This window comes from Zeus faber (assembly GCF_960531495.2).
Source record: "Zeus faber genome assembly, chromosome: 10".
NCBI lineage: Eukaryota > Metazoa > Chordata > Actinopteri > Zeiformes > Zeidae > Zeus > Zeus faber.
This window is the reverse complement of record NC_137199.1, coordinates 13,169,006-13,188,948: the sequence shown is the minus strand read 5'-3', so window position 1 is coordinate 13,188,948 and position 19,943 is coordinate 13,169,006. Positions and strand designations below refer to the sequence as shown.

General features: G+C 47.7%; 1 protein-coding gene across 1 annotated transcript in view; it reads left to right on the top strand.

Annotated features, from left to right (window-relative positions):
- Window positions 1-19,943, top strand: part of mid2 (midline 2) — a 121,299-nt gene that overhangs the window by 15,403 nt on the left and 85,953 nt on the right. Inside the window, exons 2-3 of the mRNA XM_080007973.1 lie at window positions 14,758-15,142; window positions 15,296-15,641. Of these exons, the coding sequence (XP_079864099.1) occupies window positions 14,814-15,142; window positions 15,296-15,641 (675 nt within the window). The 5' untranslated portion in view covers window positions 14,758-14,813. The remainder of the gene's footprint in view (window positions 1-14,757; window positions 15,143-15,295; window positions 15,642-19,943) is intronic.

The window sequence follows — 19,943 nt, the reverse complement described above, 5'->3', positions numbered from 1 at the left end:
TCGGGAGAACGTCCCACGGCGGCTGCGCGGGGATGGAAAATACCCATTTTAAGCCCTGAAACATTGAGTTGTCGATGTCTCTTCGGCCCGATGCTGAACTTCTGCTCATCTGGCAAAGGGAACGAGAAGCATGCTGCTCCTGAAAAAAAATAAATAAATAAAATAAAAACTAGGTTATTTTTTGAGGTTAGTTGCCGCCACACCACTCCAGTTGCCGCCGCAACTGCGACAGCCCCTTCCGTCTGTGTTATCGCTGGTATCATCTGCGAATACATTTCTTTTCGGATGGGAGGGAAGGCTCCTGCTTCACTCTGATTTCTCTTTCTTTGAAGTTTCCCCTTTTCTCCCTTTCAAACATCTCACTTGCATTAAACTGTTGCGTTTTCGTTCGCCCTCATCCAGAAATTGAGCCGTCAGCCCGGCGTGCCGGGGCTGAGAAGGGACTACGGCCGAGAGTCAGCGAAAAAGGTTTTGAGGAGGCAGAGCGTTCCTCCTTGTCCGCCGTAAATGACGGCGCGGCGCGAACGCCGGATGCCGCGCGGGCTTGTTCTCATGAAAATAAGTTAATTTCAAGGGGCAGCTGCGGTAGCAACCGTTGTTGACGCGGTATCGAAACCGCGCATCTGCCAGCACCGGGCTCAATAACAGCCCGTTGGACGATGTCATTATCAACTAATTCGGCGAGGCGGTGTACTGATAAACACACACACTCCCGGGCTGCACGGATGAATGCCCGTATAAAGATTTTGCATCTTATTCATTCGCGTTTTGCGTTTTCACGGACCAGCTTGTCAGGAATGTGTCGTCAATCTTCATATAGAAGGTGATTGTTCTCTTGACACGCTTTTTCCGATGTGATGCAGGTTTTCAGCGCTGGGAATGCAATTTCCCACTGAAAAGACCGTTGCATGCGGCGGCTCAGACCCCCGTTTATGCACTGCCTAGATTGCTTTTTTTCATAGGGTGTGGAGGGCATTTGCATATTTATAGGGAATTCCAGTGAAAAGGTAAGCTATTAACTCGGCCCCTGTACTCTCAACCATACCTGCGCACAAACACAAGCATGTATACGCGGGGTCTGCGGCGGGATTGAAATCAGAACAATTTTAAGCCGAATCCTTGTTTGTTAACCGCCGCGCAAGACAAAGGATTTGCGAGTTGCGCCGCCGTGTGCTTCTTCAGTCAATCATCTTGTTTATTTCGAGTCATTACAAATTCACCGCCGCGTCCGGGGAAGCAGCCGCGCACGGCACTCCAGAATGTTGCAGCGTTTTTATTTGTTTTGTTTTTTTCGGTGGAGCCGTTTCCGCGTAATGCACCGGACTCAATCCTCACGGTCGGTGTGGGAAAGGCCCATGAAACATCCTCAGACAGCTATATTTGTCCGTATAGTTTGACCGTGAAAGCAGACCGAGGATCGGTTTCGATCAGCTTCACCAACGACTCATTGTCACACGGGCAAAGTGCGTGGGACAGAAACATCCAGGAGGCGGCAAAGGATTTGGAAGGGGCGCCGCAGAGCAGCAAGGTGCTTGAACATACTGTATCTCCTAGAACAGGAAAAATAGAGGAGAATTTTTGACACCGCAAGAACAATGGGGGAATGTAAATCCGGACTGTGCCGAGAGAATCTAGATTTCACCACCTAGATTTCCTGTCATAGGAACTTTTTTCCTTGGCTCACTCTTCATGCACCGGTAGCGTGGCGGGCGGGGGCTTCACCTTGGTTGTGACGCATTTTCTCGCCTGCCTGTGAATTGTATTCCCCTATTGGGAGTTCGACAGTATCGGCGATGGCGACTGTAGCCCGTCACCCGGCCGAAACTATTCTCGCAACTCAACGCTGGAGCGATTTAAAAGATCCTGACGCCAATTCTTCAGGTTGACAGTGGAAAAAAAAATGCTTATGGAAAAAATGAAGGCTTATGGTAAAACATGTCGGAGTTTTCCTTTGGCAATCACTTTTTTTGCCCCTTTTCGGGACGGTGATCAGCCGCTCCCTTCCCACCAGCGATACTCGACCTAGTCTCCCGATTTCTCCTGAATTTCTGGGGCAGGGGTTTCGCTGGAACCTAGGGCGTACGTGCACACGTATAACAGCGGGCAGAGTGCGAAGCGCACGGGGAGCGTAGCGCCAGCACCGCGATGTGCCGAGGCTCGATAAGACGCGACAGCGACGAGCTTCTCAGAGCGCTGATGAGACGACGTCTGATGGTATTAACTTTACAACCCCACCGACTGCCAAGCCACTACTGGCAAATGTCTTAAGTACCGAACAGAGGAGAGGGAGAGGGAGGGGGAGAGGGAGGGAGATAGGGGGTTGGAGAGAGAGGGGGGGGGGGTGTTTCACCTGCTTTCTCAACCCAGCCAAAATTTAATTTCATCCTATTTCCCTCCTCCATGCATGTATTAAACCAGTTAGAGTGCCTGCAGTGGCCTTGTGTTTGACAAGGATTGATTGGCTATTTTACTTTAAATTCCTTTTCATTAGGAAATGCCCTCATCGGCATGCAGCAAACGGCTGCGTTCCATACGGAAAGGACATGCATGTGCACCTGCGTACACATCGTGCAAGAAGGTAGTTAGCTAATATTATTTAACAAATTCGAAAATTGACCTTGACTTTGATGCCGGTTCCTAAACAATGCTTCTTTACTATTTTATTATTTGTTTACACTGAAAATAAAGAGACAAGGTTCATACAGTATACTGCTTTTAAATATGACGATCTCTTCTTCGTTTACAATACGATCAACTATTACAGCCCTACAGTAAGGTGTATGTGTATACAGTTAAAATCACTCGCCAGTCTTAAGTACAAGTATAATAGGAACACAAAGCAGACATCTCCCCCTCCTCCCCCAACAAGTAAACTCATCCAATCACAAACAGATTCAGGTCATAGTGTAAGTGATTAAAATCCCATTTTCGCACACACAGGAACGGCTGTTGTTTACCCAATACACAAGTCTTTTCAGTGTGTTTTCTAATGATATGTAAATCCACTGTGACCATTCCCTTTACGACCGTATACCGTCGCCCGTGTTGCTCACGTTGTGGTACAATGCAAGTTTCTATAAATGTACTGATGTGCATTTGGGAGATAACAGCCTTACCGCTAAATCGTACAGTATCTGTAATTGCTAACACTTCACTTTGGATTAAGAGCCTGGGTATTATGAAAGGTCTGATTAAAATAAATTGCTGTATATTCACCGTGCAGCTTTGGGATTAGAGCTTATCAACACAGCAAATTGGTCGTGAAGACGTGGTTGATCACCAGATGTCGATTTCCAGTTGATGATATATTAGTTTTATTTGTGTCTTTAAATGTTGTTTATAGATTGTTTGTGCAATAAATATGTTTTATATATATATATATATATATATAACATATTTATTGCACAAACAATAAAAAAATAAAAGCAGAGTATCAGAAATTTGGTACACTTCAAAATTAGGTACATATTTTTGAAGAAGTGGACATATATTGACCCTGCAATCCACTCAAAACTGACCCATTACCCATGGAATTGGTGTTTCAAAATAAAAGCACAGTATCAGTAATTGAGAACACTTCAGAGTTACATATATATTGTTGAAGAAGAGGACATATATTGACCCTACAGTCCACTCGAAACGGACCCACGACCCATGGAATTGGTGTTTCAAAATAATTTGGTATACTTCAAAAATACATATACTGTATATTGTTGAAGAAGTGTACATATATTGACCCTGCAGTCCACCCGAAACAGACCCACGGCCCAGCGTTGGACTGGGATCCAGTTGTGCTGTAGTTTGGTTTTTTTTCAGTTATTTTAAAGGGGAAGTCAAAGCACAGTTTACCAATGTAGCGAAACTCGGAAGTTAGCGGGTTAAACTTGTGAGTTTTACGTGATACAGAGTCGTGAACTTTGTGAAAATGGAGAATGGAAACGCCTGACCAGCCGCCCAACTCTTGCCTTTCTATGAATAGGAATGAACGGAATGATGAAACCGACCTGCGGAGGGGAAAGGCTGGAGCGGAAAAAAAGATGGAGGGACAAGGAAAGGTGTGTGGAAGGTGCAAAGGTGGGGCAGGAAATAGAAGCCGGGCGAGCAGAGGCAAATGCGGGGAGTGTGGAAAAGTAAGCCGAGGCCGGTTAGACATAATGTGTTTGAGTTTTCCGTTTCATCCCCCGTGGCAACGGCGGAACGGACACATGGCCTTTATCGGAAGACGGCACGGAAATGTGACGTGACAAGTTGAATTCGCCGCTCGATCCTGCTTATATAATTATGTGTCCAGTTTCGCTGTGTTCTGGCTGGCTGGAGCGCCCTCGCTTTGGGTTCTGCCGCTTCCTTTTTCCAAAACCAGAGAAGTGGAGCCATAACCTCTAGATGTCTGGCAAAGCTCAGCGCGGCTCAGGTTTGACGTATCTCTCATGCCTGCTTGTATTTTTAAACCGGGCCGCTTAAATGCCTCGCACTATCCAGCTCAACTGCACTAAATACACACAAAGTCTCCTCTTAAGTTCCAACATGCTGCCTGGGTGATTACGGTGATTTTTTTTTGGAGGTCAGGGCTTCGAAATGATGTTTGCTGAGTCACTAATGACAGTATGCACACAGCAGTGATATCGCTCAATGGTTTTCTTGGTCCTCTTAGAGCAATGCAGCCTTTGATTAGGGCCGGGGCCTTGCCAAAAAGGTGTCCAGGTCTATAAATTGACCCGGTGTCACTCCAACAGGCGGGCCTTTCACTGCGGAGATCGCTTTCTTGGAATTTAGTTACCTCATAAAGTCATGCATGAGTGAAAGCTGCTTAGTTCAGCTCGGCTTGCAGACAGACAGAGAGAGAGAGAGAGAAAGAGAGGCAGAGAGATATATTTTGCAATTACCAAAACTCCATTTGAACCTCTTGCCTCATTTGAATGCATGACTCTTAATGATTATTTGATTCGCAATATGCTGCACTTCTAGAGGGCCAGGCTGGAGAAACAACGTGAGAGCGCTTGGAGCGTCCCATCTTTAACTCCCGTTCGTTCTCCGGAGGTATTTGAGGAATGCCCGTCGCATTACGACAAACCCAAAGCAGATTGAGTCGCCAGATGAGCGGCTGAGGCTGCCGGCGAACTGGCATCTGGCTCAGTTTAGCTCTGAACCACCGTGGAGAACCTGTTGGGGAACAGCGGGGGCAGCAGACCTCGGTGCTACCTGTTTGCAAGGACAGAGTTCAGGGCTGAAATACGACTGCGCTGGAGCAGTCGTATTTTTCTTTGGTATTTTATCGATTCTGGCAATTGATTGAGAGTTGCATATATATTTTAGGCCATTTAGACACATTAAGCTCAAAATCAGGAATTTGTTCAATTATTTACTATATTTCCAGATTTCTCATACTCCTGACATTTTCACCACAGTGACCTCATGACCTCCAAGTTGCGGTTCACTTTTCATATTTTTCTATTGAAATTTTATCTCATTGCGCCTTGTTAAGATCAAGTTTTTTGGCCCATTTTCCTCTTTATTAATCGATAAAAAATTGAATTTGACATGGATTTTCTAAAATCTCTCACTACTGACAGTCGATATGCTGCCCCACAATGGGTAAAAACTTGTTTTTTTTATTCATTAACGTCATTCAAGTCTTTTCCTCGTTAGACTATTCCGCATTGAGGCTTTTAATCTAACAATGCTGTCACCACGCGTTGGACGAAATACTGAACAAACTTGCGACTAATTTGCGTGGCCCAAATACCGAAATCGCACACGGCTTTCGGTCCTTTATTTCACGCAGAGAAACAGCTCCGTCATGACTGGCACCCGGGCTTTGCCTTCCGTCTTGACCGCAGTCATCCTGTTCCGCCGCTCCTTTCCTTTCCCAGACGTCGGCCTTCCACTGAGCCGCTGGGAACGCGAGCGCCGCCGACCCCCTGCCGCGTTTGTTTATCTTCCTCCTCCTCTGTGATTTCCCCCTCTTTCTCTCCCTCCTCATTGTGTCCAGGCTGTGACTGGCAGCCTGCGCGGAGACTGATAGAATCCAGTCGCACCTTTGAAAGGCTGGGCGGCGTCGGAGGCCCTTTCATTCCGGCGGTAATCAGGTGGCGACACACAGGAGATAAGAGTCTTGTCACATTTGAAGGACGCTGACACCGAACCGGCACTCGTAGTCACAGTGACTCAGCCACTGCACATGAAAGTGCAGTTTTTTGCGGCGCGTCTTGCCCACGACTCTCATTAACCGTGCGAAACGAGCGTCATATCGGCTGCGGCAGCCGCTTATTATGCGACCGGGGAGAGCCGTCCAAACGCTGCGGTTAAATGGCGGAATTTGCGCTTTCGCGGACAAACGAGCCGGCCCCAGGAATGAGAACAAAAGCTGAATCCAGCGACACGCTGACGCGGAAATATTGATCATTGAAGTCATGCTGGAGGAACGCGACGTCACTCAAAGCCCACGGAATGGAATTCGGTCGACTTCCGCGCAACTCATTAGGTAAATTTATGAGGGGATGGCGGGGCATGAAAGGAAAGGTTGTGTCTAACGGAATTGAAGCCGCCGCAGCCGGTGGCGGGCCGCCTCGGGAGACGGAGCGGGGACCCGGAGGGAGCAGGGAGCCGGAGGGAGCGAGCGGCGCAGCAGATGCTCGTATCAGAGTGGAGATGGCTTCGACACGGCTGATTTCACACCAGAAGCCCGCTGTGGGCACAAGGGATCTCGGCCACAGCCCTCCCTTCTCGGTCCGCCTGCGCTGCATTGTGCCCGGTGTTGACGCAAGGTTCAAGTCTATGCGGGGGTCGTAAATTAAACGCGCGATCGATCTCCCTCGTCATATCTCCGCCTGTCGTTGGCGCGGTGCTCCGTGAAGCGCATTTTGTGTAAAACAGGGAAGCGCACTCCGCGATGACACGCAAACTAAACTTCTACGCTGCTGCTTCCGTTCGATAAATAACACACGTGTAACTCACTAAGTCTGGCCCTGTGGGAGTGTGTGTGGTTGTGTGTGTGTGTGTGTGTTATGCACATGTGTGTTTTCCCCTGCATGCATACCTGTGTTTATGTGCGTCGACCTCGCACCCTCTTGGAAGTGCCCTTGTGATGTGGTCTCCGCTCGGCGCAGGAGCCGCTTTGATGGAGGTCCAACATCTGGTTCTGCTTGCGCCTCAGCACGTCCCTTTCCTCTTATTATTCAAATCAATGGCATTCCCAGGCTGCTGCCTTGAAACCCGGCCCCCGTGGCGGCGTCCTCTGCCCCCGCTGGTCAATAACCAATAACGGGGGCTGCATTTGCTGCAGACGGAGCGAGTGCCAAAGTGGCCGAGTCACAGCCTCTGGGCATCTGGTTGGTCTTGATTAATGAGATCGGTAGCAAATATAACATAATACAAGATTCATCGATTAGCTGCAGCCCTGTGAACGTCCAATATCCTGGCGAATCATGAACGCCATGAATCATGGATCCGAGAGAAAAATCACAATGTCAAATAATAATGCAAATTAAATAATAATGAATGAAAAAGTCGAATCGTGTCCACAGGTCATAAGTAAGTAAGTAGGTGGACCATGAGAAGTCCTTTTTCCATAGCGTGATCACTTCCAACAATACGATTTTTTTCAAACGTGTTTTTCTACATACTCCTCTCAATCCTGTCTTCAAAGCAGCCTGGTTTGTGGTCGCTCTGCTTAGACGGTTGAATACAGGCCGGGATGGGACGTGCCAATTCATACATAATTCAATCTCACACAGTACATTTAAATAGTTCAAAAATATATACAATTTTGAAACATTTGAAATAAATAATTATAAAAAAACTAAACAAACAAGTAAATAATTTATACATTTATAGGCATATATATAGTATAGTTTCAAAATATATATACATAGACATATCAAGTATGTGTATATATATATATATATATATATATATATATATATATACTGCAGTTGGCTTTAAGTTTGAGGGCCAGGAGTAAACATGTTGAGGCCAGGATCTGGCCCACGGGCCACAGATTTCAACCTGTACTCTTCTAGGTGGATGAGGAATCCTCCACCTTCATGTTTTCACAGTGACTCCAGTAAAACCAACGACGCCGCAGCAGCAACAAGCGTCTGTTTATTTCCAGCTCAACATTTAGGGGTGTGCCGCTCTCATTAAAAGCGACACAGAGCTGCACCTCATCAAAGTAAAAGCACCTCAAGCTATGCTTATGGAGACAGATCTTTGGACGGGAGGGTATAATTACAATACTTAAAATGTTTATTGAAAAAAATAATAACGTTGGGGTAACAAAATTAAGAATAAATCACCCAATAGATTTCAGTGGGCTCTAGAAATGTGGAAAACATTTTTTTCCACATTTTCTTGAGCCCACTGAAATCTATCACCTTCTTTCACCTTTTAGCGAAAGTCGGTGAAACGACCACAAAGTCTCGTGTCCTCATTTTCCGCAGCAATAAGGGCCTTTTTCGTCTTTTAAACCCGTTCGCATGCATGTAATGGGTGTAATGGATGTGTTCTCTGTGTTTTTTTTGGCTGGAGTTGTGTTGTTCATGGCATAACACCAAACGGCGCTTGCTGGCACAGGCAGGTTCACGGCCGTAGACCCAGACGCCCGTAGACCCAGACGCTCGCCGAAAACAACACACCCCGTGTGGATTTGTGAATGTGGGACGCTTATGCACACACACACACACACACACACACACACACACACACACACACACACACACACACACACATGCACGCACACTTGAATGTTCTACATTTCCCCGTCTCACCTGGAGTCATTTAGGAAAAACATTTCCCTGCTTCGCTCCTGTTTGGGCATTCTAGCCTTTGGGAGCGAGCGCTGCGTTCTGGAGCCAGAATGTGCATCGCCTGGTGAAGCAGTCTGGCCTCAGGACTCGGATCAGTCCGCAGTCGTTTAGTCTCCACCCAAAAACAAGCCTAGATTTGAACCATTCAGATGCATTTATTTCATGAACGGAGGGTGCAGCACGCATGTTGAAAACACAAACCCAACTCAAGGTCCGATGAGGTGATAACAGCCCAATTAGAAGAGAAGAAAACAAAAAATACTAATAAAGCGCAAACTAGGCCTTAATGAGAACATCAGGACCAGAGCAAACACTCCACAAAGTGGATTCATAGGCCCCGCGGTCCACTTGAAATGGACCCGGGACCCAGTTTCTGACCGGGACCCACCAGTTGAGAACCGCCGGCCTCGCAGATTTCACGTGTACTGCGGTCCACCACAGTCCCTGACCCTCCTCAAAACACGGAGACAGGAGCGAGGAGCAGAGCGGCTACGGCTTTAACACAAGCACGGCTGGCAGGAACGCCTTCATGACACAGGCTTTGTTTGCATGTTTTGGGTGGGGTCACGTGCCCCAAAGCACACGGCCACCTCCGCTTTCCACGGCGTCACCACCTCGTCCTTGGGGCTTCCGCGGCTGGCCTCGCTAATTGTCTTCAGCACAATTCAAGGTGAGGAGTCCGTCCCCATTGTTTGGACAAGGCAAACCGTCGCTTTTCCACAAACGCCTCCCTTGGCATTGACGCACGATTCCACGGCGGGACAGACGTGCGCTCATATACAGATGACTAACTCCCCTTTAAATAACACTCGCGCAGGAACGCACACGGACGGTTCCGGCGATATTACTTTCTCATTTGCAGCATCGCGCCAAATGTACGTTTTCACTCGCCGGAGGGGAGATTCATCAGCGTCTGAGCTGTTTTTCTCGACGAGGCCGATCTGTCGAGGTCACAGGAATACCTGTGTCTGACAGCTGTCCGGGCCGGTTAGCGTCTCCGCCCCGGCGCTAGGAAAGAGCAGCCGGACGGACTCCTGCGGCGCGCGCGCCCGGGCCCCGCGCGCGCACGTGAAGAGCCGTCAGGAACCGAAATGTGCCAACGCTAAGCAGCTTAGAAGCTGCAGTCTCTCCAAGTCGTCTTTCTGTCAGTCCCAGATATGTCAACGTGTTTGTTTGCCTGTGTGTGTGTCTGTTTGTGCGTGCATATATCGGCAGCCGTGTGTGTGTTGGTCTAGTTAATCCATATTTATTTTACTGAAAGCTATGCCTGAGCACAGAGAAATCACTTCACTATTTCGATATATCGATTCATTACGACATGAGACTAGATACCACCCGGGATTGTGGTTATTGGGATTATAGTTAAATGTTGTATTTAGTTACAGTGAAGTAATGCCGTTTTCTAAACTTCATAAGGCTTTCTAGCTGTTTTCGTCATCCCCAAAATATTGTCAAAGTGTGACTAGTTTGATATTTGATTTTGTCATCGGGCCTGGAATCAGTGGGAACTGTGGCCCCCACATCTTCTTGCTCACTCGTGCATTTTTGTTGTTGCTTGTGCACAGCAGTGGTGTTTTGAAGTTATGATTCCATAAATTTCGATAAACACAGATGCAGATGTGTGCTTTGTTTTAATCTGAAGCACAATGATTGGTCCGTGATTGTTTTTTTGATTCAATTTAGTTTGTTATAAACGTGGGAAACTGAACATGATGCTGGTATTGGAATTTAATTCAGTTACTGAATTACTATCCTTAAAGGATAGTACTTTCATTTTATATAGTTTAATATAAATACGTATATATTTTAACATTTTATTTAAACATTGGTAATCTTGTTTTCATTTAAAAGGCAAAAGTTCCTTGCTTTAGGTGTTTTACAGAATAAATGGAAAGCAAAGTTATATTTGTCTCCCTTTCTTTTCATTTCCGAAAACGATCCGAACCGTGAGTTTTGTGATCCGTTGCACCCCTAGTGCACGGTGTCCATGGTTACCCTGTGCTCCTGTTTTCGGAGCACAAGCTGTTTTCCACCAGATGGGATGCTTCACCTCAACAGGAGCTGCGGGAGAGTGGGAGACACCCAGACACCCAGAGTCTGTTTTCCATGCACGCTCGAAAGAAAAAAAAAACAGCGCTCGTGGTGTGTGTGTGTGTGTGTGTGTGTATGTTCACCCGGCGGTCGATTTGGCCCTCAGCGGCTACCATCATGTCTGGGACGTGTCCCTCGCCGGAGTGAGGCAGCAGAAGCCCGACGCGCACGCCGATGGCGCACGAAACGCCCGGCGTTAACTACAGCGGCGCGCTCCATTAAGCACAGCTGCAGCAGCGGCCGCGCACACCAGCCGCATCGCACTCCGGCTCCGGGTGCTGAGTCAGCGCGAGGTGCCTCCAATCTGAATCCTGCAGAAAACCCGAAACTCGGTCCCTCGTCCCTCTAACGACCCCGTGCAATTAGCTGTTAATTATTGGTATTGTGTTTCTTCCATCCCTGGTGAAGCCTGGTGGCTGCTTTTCTGCCCCCATTTAGTGGATTTTTATTTTTTTTTTAATTGGGGGGGGGGGGGGGGGGGGGTTGGTGTTTAGCGCCTCGGTCCCGCCCGATCTGAATGAAACCGTTGTAGGCGCACGGCGCGGCCCGTGTGCTCATCCAAGCCGCTGATCCTGCGTGATCTCATTAGGAGGAGCCGGGTGAATACGGGGCCTTGTTTCCAGCGCCGCGCCCCACTGACGCGGCAGTCACACACCGCTGAACGACCGCGGCTCAGTGCTGGATCGGCTCTCGCTTAGTGCAGCTTCGGACACCTTCAAATCACTATTTGAGATATGATTAGGTGTATAGATAGATAGAGTTTATTCAAATTGTTTTTTCAAATATTGTTTTGATGATCGTTTTATAGAATCAAAAATTTTACAAAACAATATATTGGGTTTTTTTAAGATAGAGATCTTAAAAAAAAACAATATATTGTTTTGTTTATTATCATAATACAATGAAACATTCCGGTTTGAAAAATTTAAAGTAAAGTAAATGTTATACCACTATATGCCACATGCATATTTAACACCAAACCACTGTTGATTCATTTTTTTTTTAATTGTCTTTAATATGTATGAATCATTTTTAACCATTTTTACTGAAAATGCTATATAATCGCTAACTTTGCTGAAAACCACGGCTTTGACATCCAAAGTCCACCAGAGGAGAAAATCACCAGAAGAGTCATGGTGACTTGAAATAGAGTTTGATGATAGAAAAAATAAAATAAAATAGGCTTCATTCCAACCTCCAACCACCTCAAAACAGCCAGTCAAGGTCACCTTGCTTTACCTTGTCAGGTCACCAAAGATGTCCCTGGCCGAGCGTCCGCCACTCCGTCATTACCTCCGTCCCCTCGCCTCTGGTTATCCCCCGTCTCATACAGTGGAGATAGATTAGGCCCCATTGTTGTTGCCACAGAGCAGAACACAGGACTCTCTCTCTCTCTCTCTCTCTCTCTCTCTCTCTCTCTCTATCCTGCCTCTCCCCTTTGTTTCAAGCGTTAACACCACCGTGATAACAGGCCCAAAAAAACAGCTGATAAACACCACCCAAGGTGAATATGGGCAAAGGACATTGTGTGCATGTGTAAGCGAGCATAGGAACTGGCAAATGCACACTCACACACATACACACTCACACATACACACATACGCACACACACACACACACACACACACACACACACACACACACACACACAAACTAGCACTCAGATATGCACGTTTATGTTCTCCGAGCTGCATGAGCACGCCTGCCATTCCCCCTTATCAGCGTGATATCTGCACCATTGGCTACAGCCGGTTATTTATTTATTTTGCCGTAATGAATTTTGTAGCTGAGCTGCTGCCTGCGTGTGAAACGCCGTCCTTCGCCGGGTGCTTTCCCAAGCTGCTTGCGCCTCCTTAAATCACGTTTTGCTTGGAGTGCGTGTCGGCGCCGGAGACTGTGTCGACTGTTTTGCTGCTGATGGGAGGAGACACGTGCGGTATTTTTCTGCCTTTTCAGCTTCAACACTTTGCCTTGACTGGAGCTATTTTGTAGCTTCTGGGCCCCGGTGGGTATGTGTTGGTTGCCCATATAACAACGACAATCCACTCGAGGTTATAGGTGTAGCGGCTCCTCCTGGAAAAAGGGAACAAATGTTAATGGACAAAGTTGCGATTGCATCCGAGATGGTGAAAGTGAATTAATTCCATGAAGGGCAGAGCAGTCGGCCACGTCGAGCAGACCATGACCTCGACGCGGTTAATCCGAGATTCAGCGTCCAAATGCCATTGAAATGGCAGCTTCTCGTTCCCAGCCCGGCTTAAATGTCCGCCGTGCGGAATGTCTTCAGGCTTCGACTTGCACCGGTACACCCCCCAGTCCCGTCGCAGCGGGAAACCACATCTTCTCCTGTGGTGTTTTGGCTTCCGCCTCTGTGTCCATTCAGCTTCTTTAACCCTGAATACCTGTGGAACCCAATAGTAAAAACATCTCCCAATATCCCGACATTCACACGTACCGTATTCACAAAATGGGACTGTAAATCTGCGACCACGTGGTGTATCAGCATTCGAGGGAACGGGAAGGGAAAACCGTCTTCGGATCTGTCCGTAAACCCTTTAAACCCCGTGTCTTCCAAGTCGCTTGAGCGGTTCCGGCATGGTGAAGGAACGCGGCTGCACCCAGACATTTCACACGGCCGCTTTGATTCGTTTCTTCCAAAGGACAATAAAAGCCCCCGGCACCGGAGGGGTCGGAGGTTGATTGGCGATCGCTAGTGCCAGCGGTTTTTAATGCCGAGGCCGGAGGGGGGGCACGGGAGGGAGGGAGCTGGATATATGGGACAACAAGGTGCTGAGACCGGGAGGGGGAGGAGGAGGCGGATTGGAAATCGATTTCACTCCAACGCTCACATGTCTTGCGCCACCAAGCAAGCGGCAACTTTCCCGGGTTCAGTTTTGGGGACAGCACTCACCATCGTGTGAAGAGCAAATCAGTTTTTCCGACGGGGGGGTTTAATAGACTCGGTAATAGAATTTTCTTTCTCGACCGCCGTGGCGACGTTGGGTTTAATGACCACGACTTGGACGTAACAAAAGAAAATCAATCTCATTGTCTCGGTGTGTCGAGGGAAGTGCTCCGGCCTTGGGAGCCGCTGAAGGGCGCGGCCAATGGAGCCACGGCGAAGCGATGTAGAAGAGAAGATTATTAAGATGGAGAAATGACATAATGGGACAGGGCACGAGAGGAGCGGGACGGAAGCTGCTTAATTATTTGAACGCTGATGAATCGCGACGAGACGATGAACTCTGTTGAACAGCGAACGCGATAAGCGCTAATGAGATGGTAAATGAAGTTGGATCGCTTCCGGAGGTGAGGGGCCCACCGGGGCGGCGGGTGGATGGGAGAGCTTCGTCAGCCTCCCCGTCTCCGTCAACCTCTCCTCCCTCGCAGCCGTTTGTCGCCGTCTTCGTGTCGCCCTCGACGACGCCCGTTCATCTCGGTCTTCCCACCGCCCATCACTCTTTCCACCTGTACGCCGTTTAAGTTCCGTGCGGGGAGGGTGGGGCGTGGAGTTGGCCGGCAGCGCGGGGCCTCGCTGGCAAACTGTGCGGAATGAGAGAAACCCAAGGCTTTTAGGAGTGTGTGTGTGTGTGTGTGTGTGTGTGTGTGTGTGTGTGTGTGTGTGTGTGTGTGTGTGTGTGTGCGCGCGGGTTCTCATTAGACTGACATTGTCTGTACTTGCTGTGCGCGGCCAGACTCACCTGAGGCCAGTGTCTCATGACTGATTAAAACATTGAATAAGGAAGTGACAGAGTAAATGGAATGAGCCCTGATTCTTATTTCACTTTTTTGTTAGCGTCTAATCATTTCATGAGCCGTACTGATCACATGCCCCCACCCCCCATCCCCCATGTGCCTCCAGGTGATTGGCCAGCTTCCGTGGGATTTGATGTCACCTCTAGGTCGGTTTAACTGAAGATGGAAACACTGGAGTCCGAGCTGACCTGCCCGATCTGCCTGGAGTTGTTCGAAGACCCCCTGCTCTTGCCCTGCGCCCACAGCCTGTGCTTCAACTGCGCCCATCGCATCCTGGTGTCCCACTGCTCCACCAGCAAGCCCCTCGAGTCCATCTCGGCCTTCCAGTGCCCCACCTGTCGCTACGTCATCACGCTGAACCACCGCGGTCTGGAGGGCCTCAAGCGCAATGTGACGCTGCAGAACATCATTGACCGCTTCCAGAAGGCCTCCCTCAGCGGCCCCAACTCCCCCACCGAGAGCCGCCGCCTGCAGCAGCCGCCTCAGCCGCGGCCCTACAGCGGCACCATCAGCGCCACCATCGGTAGCACCATCGGCGGAGGCGGCGGCGGGAGCAGTGGCGGCGGGAGCAGCGCCCGCGGCAGCCCGGCGTCCTCCAGCCACTCCCACGCCCACTCCAACCACACCAACGCCAACCACCACAGCCCGGCCGTGGTGCTCGCCGCCATGGACCCGCGCATCAGCTGCCAGTTCTGCGAGCAGGACCCGCCGCGCGAGGCCGTGAAGACGTGCGTGACGTGCGAGGTGTCGTACTGCGACCGCTGCCTGCGCGCCACGCACCCCAACAAGAAGCCCTTCACCAGCCACCGGCTGGTGGAGCCCGTGCCTGACACACACCTCCGCGGTCTCACCTGCCTTGAGCACGAGAACGAGAAGGTCAACATGTACTGCCTGGTGGACGACCAGCTGATCTGCGCCCTGTGCAAGCTGGTCGGGCGGCACCGGGAGCACCAGGTGTCCTCGCTCACCGAGCGCTTCGACAAGCTCAAGGTCAGTCCCCCATCTTTGTTTGTTTTAATTAACAAAGCATGTGATGAGACGTTTCCTGTGTTATGCACCTCGTCTGTTTTTTCCCTTTTGTTTATTTGTTTATGTTTTTTTGGGATTTGTCCTTAAAAGACGAGGTAAGTCACAGCCTGGAAACTGGATTGGTCTAAATAAAACGGGTACCGCGTCATTTTGAGCTTCGCTTAGTTCCTCCATCTTCAAAGGCCAGGAGGTTTGCTGAGATATCACCGTTTTTTGGGGTTTTTTTTGTTCTGTTTGTTCTATTTTTCTTATTTTTTTATTTTTTTCTCATAAATAGTTTGTGCAAGAATATTGTGTTTTTCTCAGTTTGCACTTTGCTAAAGAAGAAAAACCTCATTTTTAATCCATCCATCCATTGGGCATATTTATTCTGTTCACTTTTGTTGACTGTGAACTTTCAGAACAGCCACAACTCCCTCGTACACAATCCCACCACCCTTTGTTCCATGTTCAGCTCTCTGTAAATAGTGAGAGGCAGATAGACAGATCGCAGCTAACAGTACATGGGCAGGAGACATAAAGAGAGAGAGAGAGAGAGAGGGAGAGAGAGAGAGTGAGGGAGGAGAGAAGAGAGAGAGGGAGCGGCTGTCATTATAATAGTCGATGAGCTGGCATTCCCGGTGGCCATTGAGCTTCAGAAGACTGAGGATTCCACACTGACCAGCGCCAAAGAACTGGACTGCTGAATCAGGCCGAAAGACAACACAGAGAGGGAGAGAGGGAGAGAGGGAGAGAGGGAGAGAGGGAGAGAGAGAGAGAGAGAGAGAGAGAGAGAGAGACTAGCTGAGGTTAATTCACTCACTGAAGAACCACAGCTTCTGGCTAAGATTAACTGTACTAAAAGCTGACACTTTTACCAGTTGTGTGGGTGTATCTGTGTGTATGTGTGTCAGTGTGTGTGTATCTGTGTCTGTTTGTGTGTGTGTGTGTGTGTATCTGTGTCTATTTGTGTGTGTGCGTTTGTATCTGTGTGTGTGTGTTTGTATCTATGTGTGTGTTTGTGTGTGTGTGTTTGTATGTGTATCTGTGTGTGTTGTGTGTGTGTTTGTATCTGTGTGTGTGTGTGCGTGTGTGTGTGTGCGTGTGTGTGTGTGTGTGTGTGTGTGTATCTGTGTGTTGTCTGTGATTGTATCTATATCTGTGTGTGTGTGTGTGTGTGTGTGTGTTTGTGTGTGTGTGTCTTTGCAAATCATGATGTATTTCGGGCTCTGCTGTTATGTAATGACGGCAGTGAATGATAAGTGCTCACAGCTTGTTTTGGTTCTATTCCTATTTCATTCAAAAGCAGCCGTTTGACAGTTTTAGAAATACTGACTATATAAATCATATTTCAAGGTAAGCTCTGTGATGGTTTGGCAGGCTTAGCCCTTATAGGTTGATACAGTATTTTGTGGACATTTTGGTTTAACGAAAATGTCATGATTGTTTCATGATGTGACATTTTCAACTCCTGTTGTCCACACAAGCTATTCAGTGTGTTTTTCTATGTGCTTGTGTTTTGTCGCAGCTCCTCCAGCCTCCCCCTGCAGCCTCTATTTTAATCCCAGTCCATACGCCTCGGATGGGGAATTTTGACTTTTATGTGCATTTTTTGCTTTTCATTTTCCCTCTATTGAAATTGCAACCAAGTCACCCTTTCCCGCCACACACACACACACACACACACACCCACACACACACACACACACACACACACACACACACACACACACACCCACACCCACACACACACACACACACACCCACACCCACACCCACACACACCCACACACACACACACACACACACACACACACACACACACACACAGCTATATTATCAAATACACGATTATTCCTCCTCGCTTTGTGGCTCATTTTTCTCCGGCCAGGGCTTCTGATATCCATGATTTTTAGCTGCCCAAATCCAAAAAATAGGGGGTATTGGGGTATTGCAGTATTGAGGAATTGGGGTATTGAAGTGTTGGGGTGTTGGGATATTGCAGTATTGAGGTGTTGTGGTATTGCAGTGTTAGTGTATTGGGGTGGTGCAGTATTAGGGTGTTGGGCTTTGCAGTGTTAGGGTATTGGGGTGGTGCCTTGTTAAGGTGTTGGGGTATTGCAATACTAAGGTGTCCGAGTAACGCAGTGTTAGTGTGTTGCAGTTTTGAGGTGTTCAGGGAATTGGGATGTTGCAGTGTTAGGGTATTGGGTTATTGCAGGAGGTATTGTGGTGTTGCAGTGTTATTTTATTGGGGTGGTGCAGTATTTAGGTGTTGGGGTTTTGCGGTGTTAGGGTATTAGGGTGGTGAAGTGTTAGGGTGTTGGGGTATTGGGGTATTGCAGTAGGTGTTGTGGTGTTGCAGTGTTAGTGTATTGGGGTGGTGCAGTATTTAGGTGTTGGGGTTTTGCGGTGTTAGGGTATTGGGGTGGTGAAGTGTTAGGGTGTTGAGGTGTTGGGGAATTGGGGTATTGTAGTATTTAGGTGTTTGGGTGCTGCAGTGTTAGTGTCGTAGTATTGAGGTGTTGGGGTATTTGGGTAATGCAGTATTTAGGTGTTGGGGTACTGCAGTATTAGGATGTTAGGGTTTTGAGTTTTTGAAGTATTGCAGTATTAAAGGTATTGGGATGTTGGAGTGTTAGGGTATTGGGATGTCGCAGTGTTAAGGTCTTGGGGGGGGTATTGCAGTATTTAGGTTTTGGGTTGTTGCAGTGTAAGGGTCTTGAGTTGTTGTGGTACTGAGTTGTTGGGGTACTGAGGTGTTGGGGTATTGGGGTGTTGGGGTATTGAAGGGGCAGCGACTGGAGCAGCAGCGTCTGCTGTCAATGTGCCAAAATCTTCCCCTCCCTGAGAGTAAGGAAAGCAGGAAGGTATTTTTAGTGAATAATAGAGGTTAACTCGAGGGGCTGTGGGCTCCTACTTCACACTCTGTCTCCTCTTGTTTCATCAGTTTTCCATCAGCAACTCAACACTGTTTTGAGAGTACAGCCGTGTTTGGGGAGAGCTGAGTCATTGTTGTTGGGAAGATGTCAAATAACAGATTAATGACTAAGGTAGAAGGCTAATTTTCCTCAACGTGACTGATGGACACTCATTCTAATTCACATTGGATTTATTGCGACAGTTCTGATATTGTTTCAGATTCCTCTTTAACTTGGTTGGAAACATGGACGGATGGATGGATATGATTTTGGAATGTAATGATCCTACGAAAATATTGTATACTTTCCACCAACTCCTACAATCTACTCAAATAGGCGCGATGAGACTTTTACGTAGATTGATAGATAGATAGACAGACAGACAGACAGACAGACAGACAGACAGACAGATAGATAGATAAATAAGTAGATAGATAGATAGATAGATAGATAGATAGATAGATAGATAGATAGATAGATAGATAGATAGATAGATAGATAGATAGATAGATAGATAGATAGATAGATAGATAGATAGATGGATAGGCAATGAATAGGCACAAATAAAGTTTAAAAAAATTTAATTAAATGCAATATGCAATACAGTCATTCAAATAAATCTAACAATAAACGTTATTAATATGGCAATATAGATACAATATACACCTAAAAGAAATGAGAAGATAATAACGGCAGTATACCTTAAACCGAACAACAATAAACAATGACAAAATAAACCTCGCTATAAACAATAAACTGAGAAACAATAAACAAAACAATAAACAAGAAAAATCTACAAAAAGAAACCAAACAATGATCAATTAAAATTTGGGCAAAATGTGAGGCGTTTTAGACAATAGTGGAACGGAGCCTGTGTGTGTGTGTGTGTGTGTGTGTGTGTGTGTGTGTGTGTGTGTGTGTGTGTGTGTGTGTGTGTGTGTGTGTGTGTGTGTGTGTGTGTGTGTGTGTGTGTGTGTGTGTCTGTGTGTCTGTGTGTGTGTGCGTGTTGAGGGGGAGGACGTGTAACACGTGCAAACGGGGCGTCTGACGGAACACCGCCGTGGGGAAACCAAATTAAATTCCCAGGACGGCTGTCGCATGGGAGTGCGCCGCTCAATTACAAAGCCATCGGCGTGATTTATTTCAGCCGGTTTGGGTTTTATAGTCCTGACGTTCAGCTGCTCTGAGGAGCGTCACTTAGCGCGGGAATGTTCTGAACTGTGGCAGGTTCTTCCTTCCGTCTCTCTCGCTCTCTGGGTGAAAACCCTTCCGCTGTCCCTCCTGTTGGATTAATAATCAGAAGGTGCTTTCAAGACATGATTTTTCCAAGCTGTGTTTTTTTAGATTAGATTCAATTCAACTT